The sequence below is a fragment of the Argiope bruennichi genome, chromosome 11 (assembly GCF_947563725.1).
Source record: "Argiope bruennichi chromosome 11, qqArgBrue1.1, whole genome shotgun sequence".
NCBI lineage: Eukaryota > Metazoa > Arthropoda > Arachnida > Araneae > Araneidae > Argiope > Argiope bruennichi.
The window spans coordinates 93,403,191-93,426,076 of record NC_079161.1 but is presented as its reverse complement, the minus strand read 5'-3'; the positions used below and the strand labels follow the sequence as shown (position 1 = coordinate 93,426,076).

Sequence of the window (22,886 nt, the reverse complement as noted above, 5' to 3'; positions counted from 1 at the left end):
CTATTAACATAAAGAAAAATGTTAAATTTTACAATGTTTTATGTTAGAAATTAGGTTACATTGCTAAAAGACTAGAAATAGCAGAATGTATCCTTTTTTTACGAATGTTTGAGAAATGGACAGAAAATAAAAAATATTTTGTTAAAGACATTATTAGGACCAAGCTACATAAAACATTTAACTGAAAATTTTAGAAACCATTCACCTTCAAGAATCCGCAGGTCATGAAAGGCGACAAGTCTGAAATAAAAGTTCTTTGCTTAGTGGATTCTTTCATTTTTTTTTCTAAATATATAGATGTAAGTATTAAAGTAGTGTTGATTACAACACTTTGTAATCATTAAATTATTATTTTATAAGAAAATTTCGTTTGTTTTTATCCTAAGAAACACCCGAAACCTTTTTCACTTCCCCATAAACATAGTATAGTGAAAGTATAGTAATCGTCAAAAAATTTGAAATAAAGATTTTGACGAATCTCCACATTTTACACCTCCCCTGAATTAAAAAACACACTGGAAAATATCTGAAGTGTCAAAAATAACTCAAAAACTTCTTTCTCTAAATGGATGAAATTTAGTATACGTTCTTTATACTAAACTTGCAGATTTCTATCAAATTTTGAGCAAATTCTGCTCAGAGAAAGTCTGTCTGTCCAGCTGTTCGGATATAATTTAACACGATAACTGCAAAACGAAAAGAGCTTGAGAGATGAAATTCATTATACAGATTTAAATTGGTCGTAATTAGGGTTGCGTGTATTTGTTGCGACTCCAATTATTGAGACGGTTTAGAAAAATAATTTTATTTACAATTTAACTAAAGAAACTAAACATTTGATTTTTACTTCGAGCTTCACCGAGGCATTGCGCGAGAGAGTTCCGAAGAGAAGGAGAGAGAATAGCTTTCTAGAAGCATACCCGGATGATGAGCGGTGCGGCAATTACATCACACGCAGCTTCGACGGAGCCTGTAGTGTACAGATATATGATATGATTTATGATAAATATATAGGATTTATGATAGGCATTCACTACAAATCTATAGTGCAGACATCTATCAGATTTTCAACCAAACGCAACAATGGGTTGTCTGTTTGTCAGTCTGTACTTTCAGAAGCATGTAAATGCCATAACTCAAAGACGAAATGATTTAAAAATATCGAATTTGGTATGTGATTTTTTGACTCGAAATGTACATTTTTATCAAATTTTTGTTTCAATCGGTTGAGAAAAACGTGTCTGAAACCCAAATTCCATTTTCAAATACTATCAACCGCATACCAGATATTGATCGCCAAATAACTCGCCAAGAATGACACGATAGATTCCGTAAAAATGGTGTATTCACGCCAAAAGTTAATATTTCGTAACTATTGTGGCCGCGGTGGCGTGGTGGTAAGGTCTTGGCTTCGGAACCAGAGGGTTTCAGGTTCGTGACCCGATTCCACCGAAGAACCGTCGTGTAAGGGGGTCTGTTGCATGTTAAATCCGTCATGACCAAACGTCCTCCAGCTGGTATGGTGTGATGTGGACAGGGGGGTGCCAGCTCAGGTGTCGTCTCGTCATCTGACCGCGGTTCAAAATAACGAAGTCCGTCCCAAAATAACCCCAGTGTTGCTTCAAACGAGACGTTAATATAACTAAACTAAACTAAACTTCGTAACTATTGTACACCAATGCTATGTAAGACGTTCCCTGAGGATAACATCTTTATTAGAGTATATGTGAGAAAGTTTGGGAAAGACCACTCCCTCTAGTTTTTATGTATCCATTAATTCGGATATTCGATTATCTAGCTCATATCTGATCTGGGTCTGATAACTAGAGTTTAATTGTCTACTAAAAAGCGGAGGAGACCATTCCCTTCGATTTCTCTCTTTTTTGATAATAATTTTCTGTTTAGTAGAGACTGAAAACTAAATTTGTGACGATCTGCGAAAATGTTTAGGGTTGATAGGCCAATAATCGGTAGCAACGGAAGGATGACATGAATGAAGTTGTAAAAAAGAAATTAAATTCTCTATAAAAAGACATTCAGAGCCGTTTTTTTCGGTCTATGGAGGTTTTCGATTTCTTTTATGACATCTTGATTGATGGATTGTGTTGGATGAAAAAGCGCCGGTGAGAGAAAAAAATTATATTTCCGCTAAAACATGTGCACGATTCCACAAATCTTATTTCTTTGATTTTACCGTTCGTTTCCTTCTGGGTTTTAAGAAAAGAAAAAACGAGTCGTTACCTGACAATTTAGGAAGTTCTGTTTTAGAATTATGTTCCGGAAATAGCAAATAAATCTTCTCTGTATTAGAATATCTTTTTTTTTTCCAAACTTTTATGTTATTTAACATGTTTCGTATTTGTTAAAATTGAATTTTGTAGTCGTTTTTTTTTTCCAACTACTTGTTGTTGTGTTTGAGTTTTGAGATCTCCTGCATTTGTACATTAACAATGATAATATTTATTAATATCTTAAAATTTTAATAACAAATCAATTTATTAATTTAATTAAATTATGATTTATCTCTCTCTCTATATATATATATGTATATATGACATCATTAGATAGTGAATTTGTGAGAAAAACTGATTTACATTATTTATAATAATGAATTAATAATAAAACAGGAAAAGAAGAAAATAATTAAATTGACGAAAAAATCCACTGTTTAACACACGAATTAAATCTTTTTTAAAACAATTTTTACTAAAGGTACTTATAATTTCTTGAAACAAAAGTCTATGACCTTTTTAGAAATGCACTTAAAATAATTTATAAACTGCAGCTTTATATAATTGATATAATCTCTTAACTGATAAGATATTAGCCACCTTTTGAAACTAGCTTGTCAAGCTGTGAATACTGACTTCCTTGGCTGTTAAAATTATTAAAACAGAATGCATTATCTAAAATATAATTTTGCTATTAAATAATACTGAAAATATGAATTTAATCGAATCAGTAAAATGCAAATTACTTCACGTGCAAATTAAAGCGTTTGTATATTAGCTTTAAAATGTAAAATCTGTGATTTCATAGAATTATTATTTGTTATTCATAGAATTATTATTTATCATTCATAGAATTATTATTTTTTATTCATAGAATTATTATTTATCATTCATAGAATCATTATTTGTATTTCATAGAATTATTATTTATCATTCTTAGAATTGTTATTTGTATTTCATAGAATTATTATTTATCATTCATAGAATCCTTATTTGTTATTCATAGAATTATTATTTATCATTCATAGAATCATTATTTGTATTTCATAGAATTATTATTTATCATTCATAGAATCATTATTTGTTATTCATAGAATTATTATTTATCATTCATATAATCATTATTTGTATTTCATAGAATTATTATTTATCATTCATAGAATCATTATTTGTATTTCATAGAATTATTATTTATCATTCATATAATCATTATTTGTATTTCATAGAATTATTATTTATCATTCATAGAATTATTATTTGTATTTCATAGAATTATTATTTGCATTTCATAGAATTCATTTATCAATTATTTCATGAAATAACGAGATATTCTATGAGCTTCACAGCTTTTGGGTAAGGTAGATAGGTGTTTGCAAGTAAATATTCTATGAAATAACTCTTGAATGAAGGTCAATAATTTCATAAAATATTTTTACTTTGACTTGTCCTTTGCCGGTAACCTATATATGCTATGGAATAAACGCGGATGTGAAAATCCTCATTCGGAATTGATATCAAAGAAAACAATTATTTTAATTTTACATACGCAGAAATATAAAATTGAATAGTTTCATGAAGCAACAATATTAGTTTGAATTTAATCATAACAAAAATACTGCTTCAGATTGAACAACAAATTGAATCTCAAAAGTTTTAAAAAGAAAAAGAAAAAATAAAAATGTTCGAAAATAAAATTGCCGTTGAAACATTAATATTTTAAGTCTTCGAATGATGCAACAATGATTTTGGTAGAATAATACAGTTGAAAAAGCGTCAAATTAATTTTTAATTATTTAGCAGTACTCTTTCTCTTATCATATAAATCCATATTTATATTGTCATATGCTAAAAATAAAGCAAAGACAGTAAATTTCTCTATTAAATTAGGAAAAATTTTAAACTTGTATACGGAGACTAGCTGATATATTCGGCATTGCTAGAGATTAAAATACTTATGTGTCTAATAATTCTAATGCAAAAATTTATTTTTTACAAAATATTTTTCATCGTCTGAAATGTTTTTTAAATAAAATGAGAATACTAATCGGATCAAACGATTTTTAAAAACAGTCGTTAACTGATTTTTTTTCTCTATAAGTTATTAATATTTGCTCGAATTTTGTTCATAAATCAAGAAACATAAGAAAGGTTTTAATTAATATGCTGGACAATTAGTTAAATAATTAATTTTTCATTAATAAAAGCCATGAAAATAAATCAAATGAAGAGTTATTTCCGACATAAATTATAAATCGTCTACTTTTAAGTTTTTCTTTCAGTGTTCTTCCAGAATTCTGCTAATGTCTTCTGGCAACAGTTCGTATATATCTTTGTTTTCCATCAATAAAAAAATATTGCTATATATTAAATATTATTTTTTAAAAACAATTATGAAAATTCATTGAAGTTTTATGGAAATAAAATTTATTTCACTGAAAAATTCATTGTTTTTGAAACTTGAATATGGTTGTAAAATAGTTTTAATGGCATGATATTTTCGGAAGATAACACTAAAAAACGCTAAAATCTAGCTTAAATTTAAGACGATGGAAATTTAACGGAACTAACTTGAATACAAAGAACAGTTTGATTAATTCAATGAAGAAACTCTTTTAGATTTCTGTTCTAATGTTTTAAGGGCCAAAGAATTTTGTGGTTTTGGGAGAAATAGAAAAAATAATTCTCGTGTTGTCATACGGCTGGGGAAAGTGAATTTAGTGTCAACAAGGATATGCTTGCTGAAAATCTGATAGAAGATTCTTTATTTGGTCTAACAACTGTGTATGACGCCGAAACTAGACGATGACGAAACTTTATCATCGCAATAAATCGTTCAACAAATATCGATATTTTTCGATATATCGCGATGTCATTATTTATTTATAGCTATTATAAGTTGTAAATAGCATCTATTAACATATTGACTGATCAGAATGACTCCAAATAAGAGGAAGTTTTTTCAATTTTTATAATAAAAATATTTGTCTCTTTTTGAATTAAAAATTTCTAGAAAATAATTTTGTTAAAACCCCTTTAAAAAAGTGTGTCAATGCCAAAGCAACGTCTGCACGTTACAATTTAAAACACTGCGTTTAAAACAAGCATTTTTATACATTAGAATATGTCAGTATTTATAGAAATATTAACAGGTCTCTCCAGACGTCTGCAATTCTCTACTGTCTCCAACTGCCAACTCACTACTACACGATTGGCTACTACACACACAACTCGATGCTGCTTCCACAATAAACACCAGGACTCGGCACATAGTTCAGTTCAGCAATCGCTTGAGATCCTCACAACGTCGGCACTTCGCAGACTGATACAACTATTCGCGGTGACTCTTCCCAAGATTGATTTCGACTTGAGACTGCCGGTCTTTTATAGTTCCCGAAGACAGGTAGAGGAGGTTCTGGAACAATCAGGCATATCTCGGTTCCTATTGACTCAATCGCTAAAATTCTGAAAGATTCCAGTATTATCTATTTTGTCGCCAAATTCGTCACCAAGTCCTCAAACTGTCACTGTGTTTGTCAACAAGCCCTAAGATTACTGGTTCGGCATCCGATAAGCATTCAACAAAGCTGATCGTAAAAAGTTCTTTCCAGTGATTGGACTAACCATGCTGGGAAGCAGCATCACAGATCTGTAACAATATTCATAAATTATGGCAGATTTAAATTTCGCTTAATTTTTAATTCAATAAAGTCTCTCTCTCTCTCTCTCTCTCTCTCTATATATATATATATATATATATATATATATATATATATATATATATATATATATATAAACCGCTTACGTGGGCGCAAAATCAGGCCGAATTTGCCAATCGCCGTTTGGAAACACTTCGACCTCGCCTGGAAACATCAACAAGCGGTTTGGTAAGATTTCAAGCGAACAGTATTCTTGCGTCGGTTTGAAAAATTTTTAAACAAAAAATTAACGGTCAAAAAACGGATAAATTTTTTACAAGGAATTTAAGTCGTGCCGTATCGATTTTAAAACGAAATCGTCGAAAAAGGGAAGACAGGTGGTATGAAAATGCTCAAGAATTGTTCAAAAGAAGATCCAGTCGTCATGAACGATATAGGGTTAAACGTTTAGGTGTACGGAGCGACATTTCCGAACTACAGGAGTAAAGTTCCGTTCTTTTTGCCAGGCACGTTGCTGAGAAAAATAACTAAATTCAAGTGGCAAATATACGTCATGATAAAAAATCATATTATACGTTGTCATGATAAAAAAAAAATGTTATGGAACATCTATTGAATCCACCGGAAATATTGAAAAACTCTCTGATCAATGATTCAATCGGAGGAAGAAAGTATCGGAAGCATAGTTTTTTTGTAAATATCAAATTTTTTTTATTTTGTTTCTATGGTATACTTCCAAAATTTGAAAAATTGTGAGAAAAGCATTTTTTTTTATTTGTTTCTTTGGTATGAAAGGTTATTTGTGTTTATAAAGAACTTTAATGCAGGTGATTTTTACGAGTGTACTTTTTGCTTTAGATTTTTTATTTCTTTTATTGTTTTATCATATTTTGGAATAAATTGAATCTGAATATATCTTTTGCTAGACTAAAGTGGTTTAGTAGATGGCTAGCGAGCGAAGCGATCCGAGAGGAACTGCATTAGCAATTCCTACGGGTTGGCGAACATAAGCGAGCAGTGGGCGGAGCCCCCTAGTTCTATTTGAAATTTCAAATAATAATAATAATAATAATTCCAAATATTTGCCAAGCTTGATAGCTCTAAGGATAAATGGCGCAATCTGTTGAGGGCCAACATACACATATTCATCTTTATTATTAGTAGAGATATATATTTCTGAAAATACGAAGTAAAATGGAACGGTACATTTCTAATTTATATTTTAAGTTAAAAATTGAAATAATTTAACAATTCCATACTAGACAATATTAAGAATCCTTTCTAAAAATTAAAAACGGCAAAAACATATAAAATTCATAAATAAATATTCATAAAATGAACTGCTGGTATTTTTTTCGCTCACTTTTATAATTTTCTTTCAAAAAACAGCGTTTAAATAATGCATCATCCAAATAATTTAATAAGAAAAATGTTGTGCATGTTTCGAAAATTTTTTTTCTCTAATAAAATCGTCTTGGCATTTAAAAAATGTGCTAAGCTGTAATGATAAGACCGCGCACGTGCAACAACCAAGTGACACCGAACTACAAAAGGCAATTAAATGTGCATCTGAGATGTAAGAAGAAAATCTTTATTTCTGATTTTTTTTTCTTTCTGAAATCTATTTAATACATTTCATATAATACAGCTTAAATTTTATTTTACTGATTTTTTTTTATCAATTATTCTTTTTCCCCCTATATTTCTGTTAAGTCGGAAACAAATATTAGCTGTAAAGCATAGGTTTCATAACAAAAATTTAAAACATTTCATAAATTGTTTTTATCTTCATATAACTTTCTTTGTATTTTTTTTATTTATCTTTTCTAATTTCTTGCAGACGAAATGTGCAAAGAAAAAAATTTGTAATAGCCAAAAACAATTTGCACCTAAATTTTGATTAATTTCCATGCTTCAGTTTCAGAATAAAACATGTTTTAGTATTGTAATCATAAAAAAAATTCAGACTATTAACGCATTACGCAAAACGGACGAATTTTGTGAACTTTTGACAAAATTCGCAGATTTTTATCAAACTTTGAATCAATTCTATTCAGAGGAAGTCTTTCTACTGGCTGTCCGAGTACAACTGAACACAATAACTAAACAACATAAAGAGCTCGTTGGACAAAATTTAGTTTACAAGTTTACTATCAAAAATGTAAATTCTTATGAAATTTCGAAACTAATTTGTCTAAGGGTTGACTGTCTGTCAGTTTGTACCTTCGCATGCATGTAAATACATTGGCATAATTCAAAGAAATTCGATATGTAATCCTACGACTACAGCCGTAATTCCGTGTCAACTGTAGTTTTCGTTTCAGTCGATAGGGGGTGGGGGAAGCGCTCAAAATACATTTTCGTACGGCAGATTAGCCAATGCCATCCAAGACATTCGTGACTTTGGCCAAAGACCACATTTTTATGAGGTGAAAAAGGGATCAGACCTTTATTGGACAATGACCGAGAAAGTTCAGGAGAGACCACTACCGCGGGTTGTCCGTTTATCGGTTCATAATCATAATATTTTAAAGAAGCAATCAGATTCAGGCATGAAATATCGTACGCTGCTTTATTTTTTTTAAATCAAATTTGTAGATTTCTCTGACATTTTGGACTTTCGGAATTTTGTTGCTAAGATAGATGAATACTAAAAATGACAAGAAATAAAATACTCGGCAAAAACCAGTGGATTGAAATTTGGTATAAAGACTAACAACCAAATTTGTAGATTTCTCTGACATTTTGTTGCTAAGAAGATAGATGAATACTAAAAATGACAAGGAATAAAATACTCGGCAAAAACCAGTGGATTGAAATTTGGTATAAAGACTAACAACCAAATTTGTAGATTTCTCTAGGCATTTCGGACTTTCGGAATTTTTTTGCTAAGAAGTGAGATGCATACTAAAATTGACAAGAAATAAGATATTCAGCTAAAACCAGTCGAATGAAATTTTGTATATGGAACGAACAACCAAACTTGTAGATTTCTATCAAATTTTCTAATTTTAGTGATTCAAACTTCTCCATTGCAAAGTATCTCCTCCTGAGTCCGAAAAATACATTTTTGGAAAATTTCCGTTTGTCTGTGACTCAGATAGCTCAAACCCGCATTCAGATAGTCAGTTGAAATTTGGTATATACACCAAATTTGCAGATTTCTCTCAAATTTTGTGTAAAATCTGTTCATAGGAAGTCCGTTTGTCCGGCTATTCGAAAAAAAGTTAACATGATAGCTACAAAACGAATAGAGCTAGGTATAGAAATTTCAATACATAGATTTAACATATATAGTGTAGACGTTTGTCAAATTTTGTGCCACATCCAACTAAATGTTAACTGTCTCTCTGACTGTATTTTCAGACATAAGCAAACGTGATAATTCAAAAATACAGTCACTTAAATGTATCAAATTTAATATGAGAATTTGTGACTACAAGTGGAGTTTTGCGCCAATTTTTTTGTTTCATTTGGTTGAGAAAAGCATGTCACAAGAACAAATTCTATTTTTGGATATTATTAACGCATTCCGGAAATTAGTCGCCAAATAAGTCACCAAGCATCACACCATAGATTCATTGTAAATGTTAAATTCACGCCAAAAAATTCTTCTTTACTATTGTACGCTAGTGCCATGTCAGGCGTTCTATGGCATCACAAATTTATATGAGAGGTTGCGAGAAAGTTTCGAAAGACCACTCCCACTGATTTTTATCAGCAGTTTGACATTTATAACCTCAGATAATCTGAGAAATGAATGATCTACTTGCCAATAATTGAGTTTGTGTATTTATTCATTTAATTGTGGTAGATGGATCATTAATATTGAATAACGATTTCGTATGCTTTAATTTCTGCAGATGGCTTTACAAAATTGGATCAATAAGTTCTAAAAATTCTTATTGTGTTATTCAGAAGAAGGAATACACGCACATACACACATTCTCCGTTATTATAAGCAGAGATAGAGATAATAGTTCGGTCAATCATCATAATTATTGCCATCGCGCAATTACTAATTCTCTGTGGCAGTGGAACACCACGTGCATTTCTCAGGTGTTACCTTAGACAACACGTTTTCCAGGATGCCCATTCCACTGTTGTAGCAATCGGAAGGTAAGAGGGTATAGTTGCCCATCGAGCATGTCTTACGGAGCTATGAATTCAATATTAAAGCGTTTATGCCGTTTTCTTAAATTAAATACTATAAAGAAGCTAAAAATAGTGCACTGGACAACATTTGAATTTGCTAACTCCTTGCTCTCGAGTGGAGAAGAGGAGGCATTAAATTATGCCCTCGGCGCCACTTATTCTTGCTGCGCCATTTGTGGATATAATAAAAATTAATTTAATTTGATTGCATTAAGATAGGTGATTATGTAGAACAGTTCTTTTTTTTTTTTTTTTTTGCGAAAATATCAATACATTTTATATTCAATTTTCTTAATTTCTAAGCAGTCTCCTTCGTAAAATCCTTTGAATTTTGTGAGACATTGCATTGATTTTTATATTTGTATAATGTATATTTTATGCTATTTAGCATCTTTAAATTCTATTTCCTTAAATTTTATACTTTGATTGAATTTTCTTATGAAAGACATTTCAAATTAAAATCTGTTGCATATATTTTGTTCAAATTCAGTATAGTAATTTTTCAATATGTTTTTCAATTCTTGAACTAGAGAATAAGCAATCTGTTATTTAAAAATCTTCTATAGTTTTTTAATATGTCACAGTATAAAAAATAAAGTAAACATTCCACGTTATTTATCAGTTGAGCTTTAATATTTAAAGACAAATAGAATAATAGCTAAGTTTTTAGTTCAGAAATTGAGCAATATAATTTTAAAGCTATGCGCAAAATTTTGAACAAATCATTTAGTAAATTTTTGAACTAGAAGATTTTGTTTTAAATTTCTTTTCAACAACAGCAACGAAAATTCCATCCCCCCCTTCCCCCTTTTTTTTGGAATTTAACTCGTATATATATTATATTCATAGATGTTTATCCATTTTCTGCAAAAATTTAAATAGAACTATTATACAGCGTTTTTCCAATAATGCAACCCGAATGTAGTCGTATACCTTAACTTCCTGATTTAAAGCAGCCTTAAGGCTATTTTGAGATAGGCGTCGCAATTTTAAACCACGGTCAGATGACAACGACGACATCTGAGCTGATATCTCCTTCTTTAAGTGGATGCATTAAAAGTTTCATCTTTGAAAATGCTACCAATGACGTTGTTTACTGCAGTGATCATCTATGTCACGTTTCTAAGATACGTTGGAGGATGGAGAGTGGTATCGCACAACCCCTCCTAACCAAACTATGGGAAGGGGGGGGGGGTCAGATAAGGATTTATATGGTTAAATCATGAACATTTATTACTATTTTGTATCTAAATACAGTACAAAATTTTGAAATGTTTTTTGTGTGTGTGTGTGTGTCTAAAAAGCATTTTTAGGGTAACAGTAAATAAATCAGTTTATGCTTAGTAATAGTTTAAAGCATATAAATTACATATAGAAAACAAAACTTAATAATTGTTATTTCTTTCTTTTTTTTTTTTCCTTCTTCTTCTTTCTTTCTTTTTTCTTCTTCTTCTTTTTTTTTTTTTTTTTTGCGTCCCTTTCAACGTCATTCCATTTTTCACTTAAAAGGATGCCAATCTGCGTTGACTTAAAGCATTCATCAGCAATCTTAGGGCAACCTAAAACTAACAGAAGTCGTCGCTCACAGACAATTAAAGGTGTTTTTACATTCCCCACTCCACAAAAAATTGTTATGTCGTGAGTGCTCAGATTTTTATTTTCAGTGTCCTGCACAAGAGATTTGTGTGCTTCGTAGTATAATAAAGAAAACCGGTGCTTGTGTATTATTAACCACATTCCGTTGCTGAACAAAATTTTTGAAAAAGTGCATTGACGTGAACTCTTTGCTGACTTCTTTGGCGCTTTATTGCTGGGATGCGGTTAGTACACAAGTACCAGAAAACAGAACATGTAGTTCGGATGTCTTTTTTTTTTTCGGCCGATTGAAATTAACATTATATTTATAATTATAACTGTAGTAAAAAATGACAGTTTTTATTTATTTAAGCCTTTGCGTTCTTGAGTTTTCGAGTTTTGAGTTTACAGACCGACAGAATGCTAAAATTGCATATCAAGTTATCTAACTTTCTTCCTATTCGGTCATTCATACAGTCAGACAGACAGACTTCTTGTGAATGGATTTCATTCAAAAATTGATAGAAATATATCCCAAAACTAGAAATCTTCTGTTGATTTTTAATTTAATCTCCACGTAAGCAGTTCCGAATTGACACATATTATAAGAGATGATAAAATTACTGAGATAGCAAAACCGTTAACTTTACGGTTCTCGCGGATGAAAATTTGAAGGTCGTCGACTGCCTTAGTTTAGTTTAGTTTTAGTTATATTAACGTCCCGTTGTGAAGCAACACTAGGGCTACTTTGGGATGGACCTCGTCATTTTAAACCGCGGGCAGATGACGAGGACGACACCTGAGCTGGCACCCCCCCCCCTCTCCACACCAGCGGGAGGACGTTTGGTCATGACGGATTTAACGTGCAACAGAACCCCTTACACGACGGTTCTTCGGTGGAATCGGGTCACGAACCTGAAACCCTACGGCTCACAAGCCGAGACCTTACCACCAGGCCACCGCGGCCCGATCGTCGACCACCTTCGAAAGCCTTCTTTTACTTCCTCGTATACGAAGTATTATGACATCCAAAAATTCGAACTCGAGATTTCGACGAATCTCCATGTTTCAGACCTCCTTGAGATAGAAAAAAAAAAAAAATTCTTTTTCCCTTTTTTATTATTCATTTATTTTTTTGAAATTATGTCTGCCTCTTTATTTATCCGATGGCTAACTGACTGTCTGTGAACATGATAACTTAAAAGCGCTTTGAGCTAGTCGGATGAAATTTGGTATGTGGGCTAACGATTCAATTTGTAGATTTCTGTCAGATTTTGAACGAAATCCATTCACAAGAAATCTATCTTTTAGGTTGTTTGAATAAAAGTGAAGTCGATAATACCAAAATGCAAAGAGCTAGGTAGTTAAAATTTGGTACAGAGGTTTGTCATCTAAAGTTTAGGTTCTTATAAAATTTGAACATATATGTCAAAGAGTATGTATACGTCTGTCGATCTGTACTTTCGCATTCACTAAAATGCAATAACTCATAAACGGAACGACTTAAATCAATGAAATTCGGTGTGTTAGCTTGCGCTATAACTATAGTGTTGCGCTAACTTTTGGTTTCATTCAGAGGGCAAAAGTGTTTCAAAATATATGTATCCGCACGATTTATTAAGAAAAATTATTAGATCAATGCTAAAGATCTGTATTTCGTAACTTTTGCTCGCTAATGCCATGCAAGGTATTTTCTCCCTTACCCGTAGTCAATAATTTTTTGCACGGGGGGGGGGGAGGAAAAGAAAAGAAAATTTTGATTGGAAAATAGGCTAGAACTATAACTGCTTCCTTGGGTTAAAATAATCCGATTGAAAGCTTTTATTTTTTTTCTTTTTTTGATTTGGTTTGGTTACAGTTACGTCCCGTTTGAAGCAACACTAGGGCTATTTTGCGACGGACCTCGTCATTTTGAACCACGGTCAGATGACGAGGAAGACACCTGAGCTGGCACCCCCTCTCCACACCACACCAGCGGGAGGACGTTTGGTCATGACGGATTTAACATGCAACAAACCCCCTTACACGACGGTTCTTCGGTGGAATCGGGTCTCGACCCTGAAACCCTCCGGGTCCGAAGCCGAGACCTTACCACCAGGCCATCGAAGCTCCTGATGCATTTTGGCAAAAACTTAATATCTTATAGGATTAGTAGAATCATGGATATGAAAATACAGTACATCACACGAGTATCCGGCCTAATGTGGCGGAAGGGTTGACCGGAGTTCTATGAGATCACTTCTTTGCCCACCAATACCAGAAGACAAAATTTTTATACCAAAATTCCTTATTATAATACGTATTTTCTTACTTCTTATTGAGTACTAAACCCTTCATTTATCTAAAGAGAAGTAGAATGTAATCGCGGCCCAGTGAATCATAGAAGAAATTGGATATTTTTTCTGTTACGTCAGAATCTAGTCGCTGTAATCTCTCCTCCATAATCACTACACTTTTTTTCCGGTTATCCCCCATTTTGAAATATTCACTGTGGCACTCTCAAAGAAAACATTAAGTACACTCTAAGAACAATTTACGAATCTTGTACGTTTTGCGCAGTTATAATCAGGAACAGGACAACAACTGAGGTCCGTTACACATTGACAAAACAATGAACAAAGCGCAGAACGCTCCTCTTTTCTTGTCACAACTTATATCTTGCAAGTCTCGTTTAATTACGATGAAAAAAATAGGCCGGATAATCGTGAACCGGATACTCGGGAGTGTGCTGTATATCTAAATCATTCAACTGAAATTAAATAAAAAATATCTCCGTTGAACTAGCTGGTCGACAAAAGCGACTGCCATCTAATATATAGTAGAGGAAACGAAATAGAAAATAAAATCATTCATTTTTAAAGTAATTTTAATAAAATTAATGAAAACCGCTTATTTGTAGCATTGCTTACAGCTCCATTTTTAGATGTTAAGTTCTATTAAAATGATTTTTACTTCCAATTATCATAGAACTAAAGATATGGCTCTTGCGCCAATAAACCAAACAAAACAAAATCAAACCATAGAACTGAAGTAACGAAGTAAGAAAATGCAATGGTGCAAGCTTTCAAATTAGTGCATTTACCAATATAATTTGTGGTTTTCAGTCTAAAAGAAGTTTACAACTTAGGCGAGTATCTTAAAACCAGTTCTATAAGGTAATATTTTTAAAAATCCAAACTTTCTAAAAGCTTTCCACACATTCAAAAGTAATGCCAGAACTGTATTGAAACAATAAACAAAATGAAAAAAAAAAAAAAAAAAAAAAAAAAAAAAAACAATTTCCAAGTGATTGTGAAAAGAATGAAAAATAAAGTTCTTAAATTCAAACGATAAGTAATTGTAATGTCAGTAAATATGTTACCGCCAAAGTACGAAACATTCTGAAGAATACCTAGACGTTGTATACATTGCCGGACATTTTTAGGCAAAGTATGAAATATGAGAATTACTACATACTTTCCCTAGGCAATGTATATATATTATCTAAGCATTTTATAAATGACGTGCATGCCTCAAATAAACTAATGTTATTCTCAAAAAATAATAAGAGTGCCATTAAAAAAATGTATTTAAAATACATTAAAAAATAAAAGTTGTACAAAACAAAATTTATGACATTTTTATTAAGGAAAACAAAATTTTCATATAAAAAATAATAATAAATTAAAATTAACCTCCTTGTTGCAACGTGGTAGGCTTTAATGACATTTTGAATCGGAGATGCCTGAGGCGTGGGTTTAAAGTCACTTGTCTAGCCACGTGATATTCGAAACAAATCGGAGACATATTTCATACTTTGTCGTCTTTTATATAAAATTCATAGGAAACGTGTGAAATATAAATCGCTCCATACACTGCCGGCTATTTTCAGGCATTCTATACAATGCCTTATAGAATTGCATTATTATATTAAATCTGGCATTGCATAGAATGCCGGATTTAATATTTTGCCGTTAACATATCCAAGGAAATGATACGTGAAAAATCAAATAAAAGCACAAATTGGGTAATTCCAAAATTTTTCATTTCCAAAATTTTTCATTTTAGTTCACATTTTTTAGAAAAAACATTTTGAGGCCGTAAGAATTTCTAAATTTTCAGGGCCCTACACCCCTTCTCACATTCATCGAAACTTTCCCGAATAAACTTCCGTTTAAGGAGATACTGAAGAAAAAAAATTATTTTTGTTTCAATTAATAAAAATTATGAATCCCATATATGCTATTAGTTATTATGTTATTATTATTATTATTACTTTGTAAAGTTTTTGGAACATCCTTCATTCAAGTAAATCATTGCAAGAATTATGTATTAATGAGCATGGTACAATTATCGCATGCATTGAAATAATACCTTCAATTTTGCAATTTGACATTTTTAAGAAGGGAAAATCCATTTTGAAGTTAAAGATTCTATAAAACTGGAACTGCTTCACACTTTTCAAAATTGAAAAAATTTTATAACTTATATTTTATTAATTTTAATCGTGTTGACAAATTTTAGGCCTAAAAAAAAAGAAAGAAAAGATAACTTTTACAATTATATTTATTTGCCAATGTTTTAATATACATCCTAGCCGATAGATGACACTACCATTCTGAAAGATCAAGGATTTATATTCAACTACTATTTCAACTATTGTCAAATAGATGGCAGCACGATATTTAAATTTATTCTTTTCTTTCGGAGAGCGGATTGGGGGTGGGGTGGGGTGTAAAAAAAGAAATGCATTGAATTCCAGAAACGAAAAATGTTTGGTAATTTTAATATGGGAGGATATTTTCTTTAAATTAAACCAATCAATGTAAATAATAGAATTTTAAAAGTTTATTTAAATTCACTTTGCTCGCAAAATATTGCCCAGAAACAAAAGATTATTGGTATTTTTGCCTAATTTTAATCTGATTGAATATATTTGTTAAATAAAATAGATACTGAAAATTTTAAATAGTTTACACAAAATTTGATTAGGAGATTTTTAAGTTAATAATGGTGTCTATCCATTTTAATGGTCCATCCATCTAAATTTCCAAATGAAAAGAAAAAAATTAAATAGATTTGCAAGATAAAATAAATATTCGTTTATAAAAAGAAAAAAATCTTTAAATAAAGATTAACTTGAAAAATTCCTTTCAATTCGAATGCATTGACAATTCGTAATTTTCTTGGAATTTCCTTTTAATGTAATATTAAAATACCTTCTATAATAGAGATTTATTTCAAATAATATGTAAATACTAAAAAGTTTTTTTTTCCGAATGGTTTTTGGCAGTTAAACCCGTTTGTTTCTTATTTTCTCAGTGATCCCAATAAAGATAATTTTAACATGATAATATTTTTTTAAGACTGTCAATTATTTTCTGTAAACTGTATGATTCCAAAAATCATTGCTCAATGAATATATCTATTAAATTTGATAAGTAATTACTTCCTTGGTAACAAACGTTCATTTAGGGCTTTTTTAATCCTAATATTTTTAATTAATTAAAAATTATTCTAAATTTTAACTTTTTTTCTCAATAACAGAGGGACACATTGCAGTATTAAAGCATTTTTATATCATTTTAAACTCATAAATTGTTAAATTTAGAATGGCATTATCTTGAATCAATTATCTCCAATCTTGAGGGCAATTTTTTAAATTTTATTTTGATTAATTTTTCAAACTTAATTTCAAGCTCAATTTGTGTCAGTTTGTGTATATTGCTTTTGCACTGAAGTTCGGAACAATTTTTTACTTCATCAGATCTTTTACTTGTGTGCTTTTGTCACTGTTATGATGAAAAAATGTTATGTTTGGGCATTAACTGTAGACAGAATTTTCATTTTCGATTTTAGTAATCTTGTTATTTCTTTTTCAAATTACATGATAGAAACATTGTCACGAACAGATGGTAACAACTGATGCAATCAAGTCAGCCGAAAAATCAAAGCTATAACATTATCATACTATAAAATGCTAAAGGTACGAATTTTATAAACGATTTTTTAAGGCTTTTTTCTTTTTCAAAAATTTTACTGCTATAAAATATATTTAATCAAAAAAAAGAAAGCAGAAAAAAAATTCCCAATTTTTAAAACATTTTAAACACACTAAATGTTAATTACGTTTTAACTTTGAGTTTATGATAAGCTTTTTATTTTTGAATTTCAAATGCAATTGTTGGAATGAAATTTCTGTATATTCAACTTTTGCTAAAATTACTTATTTATTTATAGTCATTACATTCCTTATTACTTTGTTCATCCGAATTGTTTACAGTTTATTTATTGATAATTTATTATGTATTACTTGAATATTAAAAATGCACCTTTACTTTTTCCAGTAATTTAAAGATTTATGATTTGCATTAATTTTTGTTATCAGTTTTCCTCCATTCGAAATTGTGGATAGTTCAAATTCTCAATGTGATTCTGCTAACTTCATATTATACAAGTTCTTCTGAACATATAGTTCTTGTATACATGCATACATAGCCACAATAACTTATATTTTTATTAGAACCTGCCATTTTTTTTTATGTTTCAACAAACTTTGATAATCAACTCTTTTTTTTTACTGAAAACTTTATTCTATCTTTTTCTAAGTGCTAAAATTTTATTTTTCATAAACTAGATCTCAGCGGTATAGTCACCCAGGAAATTTCTTGCACATACTCTTTAATAAATTTTTTTATCTCCCTATTTCCGCACAAAATTGAAAACATTTAATAATGTTGTGAGTAGCTTGTATGTATTGGTGAAGGATAGTTACAAAATATAGAACTTTGACGGAATCTATCATGAGACTTAAACCACTAAATTTATAAATAATTAGTAAGTATGTTTGCATGTATATGAAAATGCTTACCGACAGACGATAAGCCGTTTGACAGATTTGGTTCCAAATTTAATAATAATCTATATTTCATATAACTACATTAACCAAGTTGTATAGGGCCGGCCTGGTTGGTAGAGCGTTGGATTCGCGTCCCTTAGGTTGCGAGTTCGAACGCCGCCGCCCGAAGATTCCCCTAGGCTTGGTGGCTGATGCGCGTATAAATCTGTCGTGGTCACAAAGTCCTCCATGTCGAAAGGCACTCGGGGTACTGGATCAAAGATGATCCTTCTCTAATTCAGGTCTAAATTATGATCTGTGAATAAAATGCGTGAATGAAGTCCGTCAAGAGAAAAGGGTTGCGATGTGTATGTAGTTAAGTCGTACTCTTGGCCCTAGTTGACTCTCCGATTAAAAAAAAAGAGGCGCTGCCCCTCAGACTTAAATCCGCTGTCTTCAAAGAGCAAGCTTGTCAGTGGCAAGTGCCATAAGAAACAACAACAGTTATCGAATACCTTTTACTCAAACAGCCAGACAGGCTTCTTGTATATGGATTTCATTTAAAATATTATAGAAATCTACAAATTTGGTCTAATGTTCGTATGTAAGATTTATTCCTCAGTGCTGCTTTGAATCATCGTGTTCACAGACAAACAGGTAGATATAATGCCAAAAATATGTTTCTTGGACTGAGGGACGCTTAAATCTGAAGATTCTTCAAAATCTAGAGTTCGAATTTTTTGATAATTACAATACTTTTTGTATGAGAAAGTACAAGCGGTATATGATCTTTGAATAATGATAATTTTCCTGATATTTGATATTTTTTCAAGTAATTGCTCTTAAGCCTAACTTCCATAAATTATTCTAATAGCAAATATAGTTAACAATAAGAACGAAAATTGCTCATTTTTTGCTTCAAATTAAATTCTTAACTCGAAGTTGTAAGGAAGAGTCATTTAATCAAGATTGGTTTTACTGTTATCCATCCTCTTCTGGTCCTAATAGTCTTGAGTGTAATATGCCGCAACCTACTTAAAAAGTTCCTAATTCTAACCTCAAGGTAAGTGATAAGTAGAAATGTATCAAGCAGGCGATAAAAAAAAATTGCAGATGCATGCTATCAAAAGCTTAGGGGTGTTTGTTTGTTTTTGTTGTTGTTGTTTTTTTTTTTTATATTCTAATAGACAGATTTAATTTTGGAAATATTTATAACAATGGGAGAAATAAATTTCAATGAAATAAAAGGACATGAAATTTCAATGAATAATTCAACGAATAAAAATTGAAAAAGTTTGGATATTGTATTTTTTTAATTTTGGAACTCAATATATATAATTTAACAAACACTGTTTCAATATTCTAAAAAAATATTGTTTCAATTTTATCTGGTCAAATTTTAGTACATTTTTTTTTTTCAATGCAGTGTATATTTAATCGGAAATTGATTATTGTCAGAAACTTCAGTTTAATATTACTCTGAGAAAATTCTAAAGATCAGTCGAAATGGAATTAATTTATTTGACATCTGAGCCTCAGATTTAATTGTCTTATTACATTGCACATTACCTTGCATCGTAATGAGAAGGTAAATCCTTTCATATATTCCATAAAAAGATCTGAAAATGTTGCAAGATAAACAATGATGGACATTCTGAAAAGAGAATCCCAAATCTATTTTGTAATTTTTATCTATTCTATTAGTTTCGACAAGTTTGTTACGCAAGATGAAATGAATAAAATCAGTCGGTTAAAAGAAGATAGGGAAAAAAAAAAAAATTGCACAGCGAAGTGAATGCATCTTATAACCTAGATTTCTCTCCAGCTGAAGATAAGTGTCAATAAACATGTAATAGAAGAAATATTTTCTTTATTTTATTCTAAATTTTCATAAAAATACGGTTGTTTGAAAAAAGATTATATTTTTAGGCAGACTGAAGAGCGTTAGCAAATTTTTGACTACTTCTCTAACTAAGATTGCAGGACAACTTCCATTCAATGAATTGTATATTCCATTCAATGATTGATATTAATAATATGAAGTTATTAGTTTGATTCAGGTAGATTAATTTTGGCAATAAAATAACTCATAATGAGTAGATAAATCATTCTTATACATCGATACTTCACTAAGTTTGATGAATAATTGTTTCAAAAACTTTTTTGTCTTTTAAGTGCTATAAATTTTCATCATTAATATAGTTACGAATAATGTATAATTATTTTAAACCTGTGGAAGCTGATAAACTTTGCAAAATGTGCAGCACAAAAATTGCTGATTGTTGCTATGGTAACTGTCAAGCAAAAAGTTTGCACTCTTGGGCGCCAAAACTTTTCTCAATGTTTACAAACAACTTTTCGCGTCTGTTTGGCAACAACTTCTTAAGTACCAACAAAATGGCGCTGGCCAGGCAGAGTTTCCAATATGGCGCATGTGAGAGACAGTGACACGTCTCTCTGGCTTCATAATAAACTTGGAACAAGTAATGACTTATGGTCCGGTGGTTCAATTTGCTCCCAATTAAATCAAGATGTCTTACGAAACATTCGTGAATGTTTCATCGAATTACAGTCGCAAGTTAAGTTGAAATTGCTATTATCATTTTTGCACATACCTAGGAGAAACGTCGAGGAGGTAAAAACATATGTTTGGATTATTTAGATATTTTATTTATGTTAATTAGCTCTATTAACCCGGTGAAATATCGAATTTGATCTTCTTCTGTATAAATTACTGAAATTGCACCATCTGAATTCGCAATTCTTATAAATAATTTCATGAATAACTTAGAATGATCTATCTGAATAGTTGGAGATGGGTTTTTGTAGATTGACTGGCAAAGTGCCATGTACCGTGTGCCCTACATTTTCTTTCGAGGTGGTTGTTGCTTAGAATACTAATTCTTCTTATCGTAGGATGAATAAAAGTTTTGCGTAAGAGTCAAAAACTGTCAGAGCTAGTTGACGAAAGTTCGAATTAACCGTTGTGCGATCGATAGATTAGGATTTAATTCCATTTATTTCGGTATTAATTAGTTTTCATTTGCAATTAACTGCTTGAAAATATTAATATGAATGTGTTATAGTTTTAACGTATACTTTTGTTATATCAAAATCATTAGCATACCGAAGTAGCAATTGTATTTAAAATCGTATCTGCCGCACTAGAAAAAAATGTTCTGCTTGTTGTGTTTGTTTTTTAAAGTTATAAAAACGAACGATATTTTCAACTTTTGTTTAAAACTGAGAAGTCGTTTGCAATTATGAGTATAATTTGAAAAAAACTCATTAAAAATAAACATTCTGTGTATGATGCCTTTCATTCTTGCATGCTGTCTTATCTAATAAACAAATTAATGAATTATATTACTGGTTAATGAATATTCAGAATAATTCCTTGAATGATTTTTAAGTACACAGAATCTATTATACTTAAATTTGCATTAAATATGCATATCTATAATTCTAAATTTCAGTTTTATGTATGTATATAGATTTTGAAAGATTTACTGTTAAATATATGGAGCATTTCCATTTTTTAAAAAAAATATTTACAAATTAGCTACCTAAAATTAAATGCAGCCATTACATGACAATAGAATATTCTGTTCAATTTCAAGTGACAGATTATTACTCTTAATTGATAATCTAAATCTTGTCTTATTAACTCTCATTTATGTACCTGCGATATCAATAGCATTAATGAATAACTGCAGAAATAAAGGGATATAATATTAAGTTCCCAGTGTAATGTGTACTTTAAAAGAAATTCTCTAATTTTTTTCATACATATTTTAGTCACTTGATGATAAATTAGTTTTTCTAGTTATAGAAATTTAGGTATTGTAATTTAATTCCTTATAGCAATTTTTAAAAAAATCTAAATATTTTGCGACTTAAGTATTTCAGTCTAAGTCCTTATATGAAACAAAATAGATTTATTTATCTAGAATTAGCATTCAATTGATCGAAAAATGTTAAATTATTAATGGTAAATGAAAAAATAAATTGACTGTTGTGAATCAGACGACAACTATTAATCTCATTCTACTAAGAATCTGTAAAGTGTTTTAAATGTTCACAAACTTTTGTATGAGATTATAGTATCATAAATAGTTTAATTACCATGAAGTGTTACTACAATGCATAGCAGACCAGTTAAAAAGCAGCAATTGGAAATAAAATACCTTCTCATTTTCTGTTCAATTTGTTTACAGAATAGTGTGCGAGACATTAAATCCCTACTGACAATTTCTCGTGGTATAATAATAAAACGATAGCCAAACTTGCTTTCTATATCCGTAATGAGGATTAATGTGTGCATGCTGGTGCTCTGTAGACCTACAGTTTCCAAACTTTGCATGGTTTGCGGTTACGTGAAATATATGGTATGCTGTAAAACATACAGTTTTAAAAAAATTTTAAACTTTGTCTTTTTAATGGTACCAAGTT

The 22,886-nt window shown here is 30.6% G+C and overlaps 1 protein-coding gene across 1 annotated transcript in view; it reads left to right on the top strand.

Annotated features, from left to right (window-relative positions):
- Positions 1–20,831: 20,831 nt before the first annotated feature.
- The window catches only part of LOC129957209 (negative elongation factor A-like), a 29,065-nt gene continuing 27,010 nt past the window's right edge, over positions 20,832–22,886 (top strand). The window contains exon 1 of the mRNA XM_056069432.1: positions 20,832–21,069. Within this exon, the coding sequence (XP_055925407.1) occupies positions 20,860–21,069 (210 nt within the window). The 5' untranslated portion in view covers positions 20,832–20,859. The remainder of the gene's footprint in view (positions 21,070–22,886) is intronic.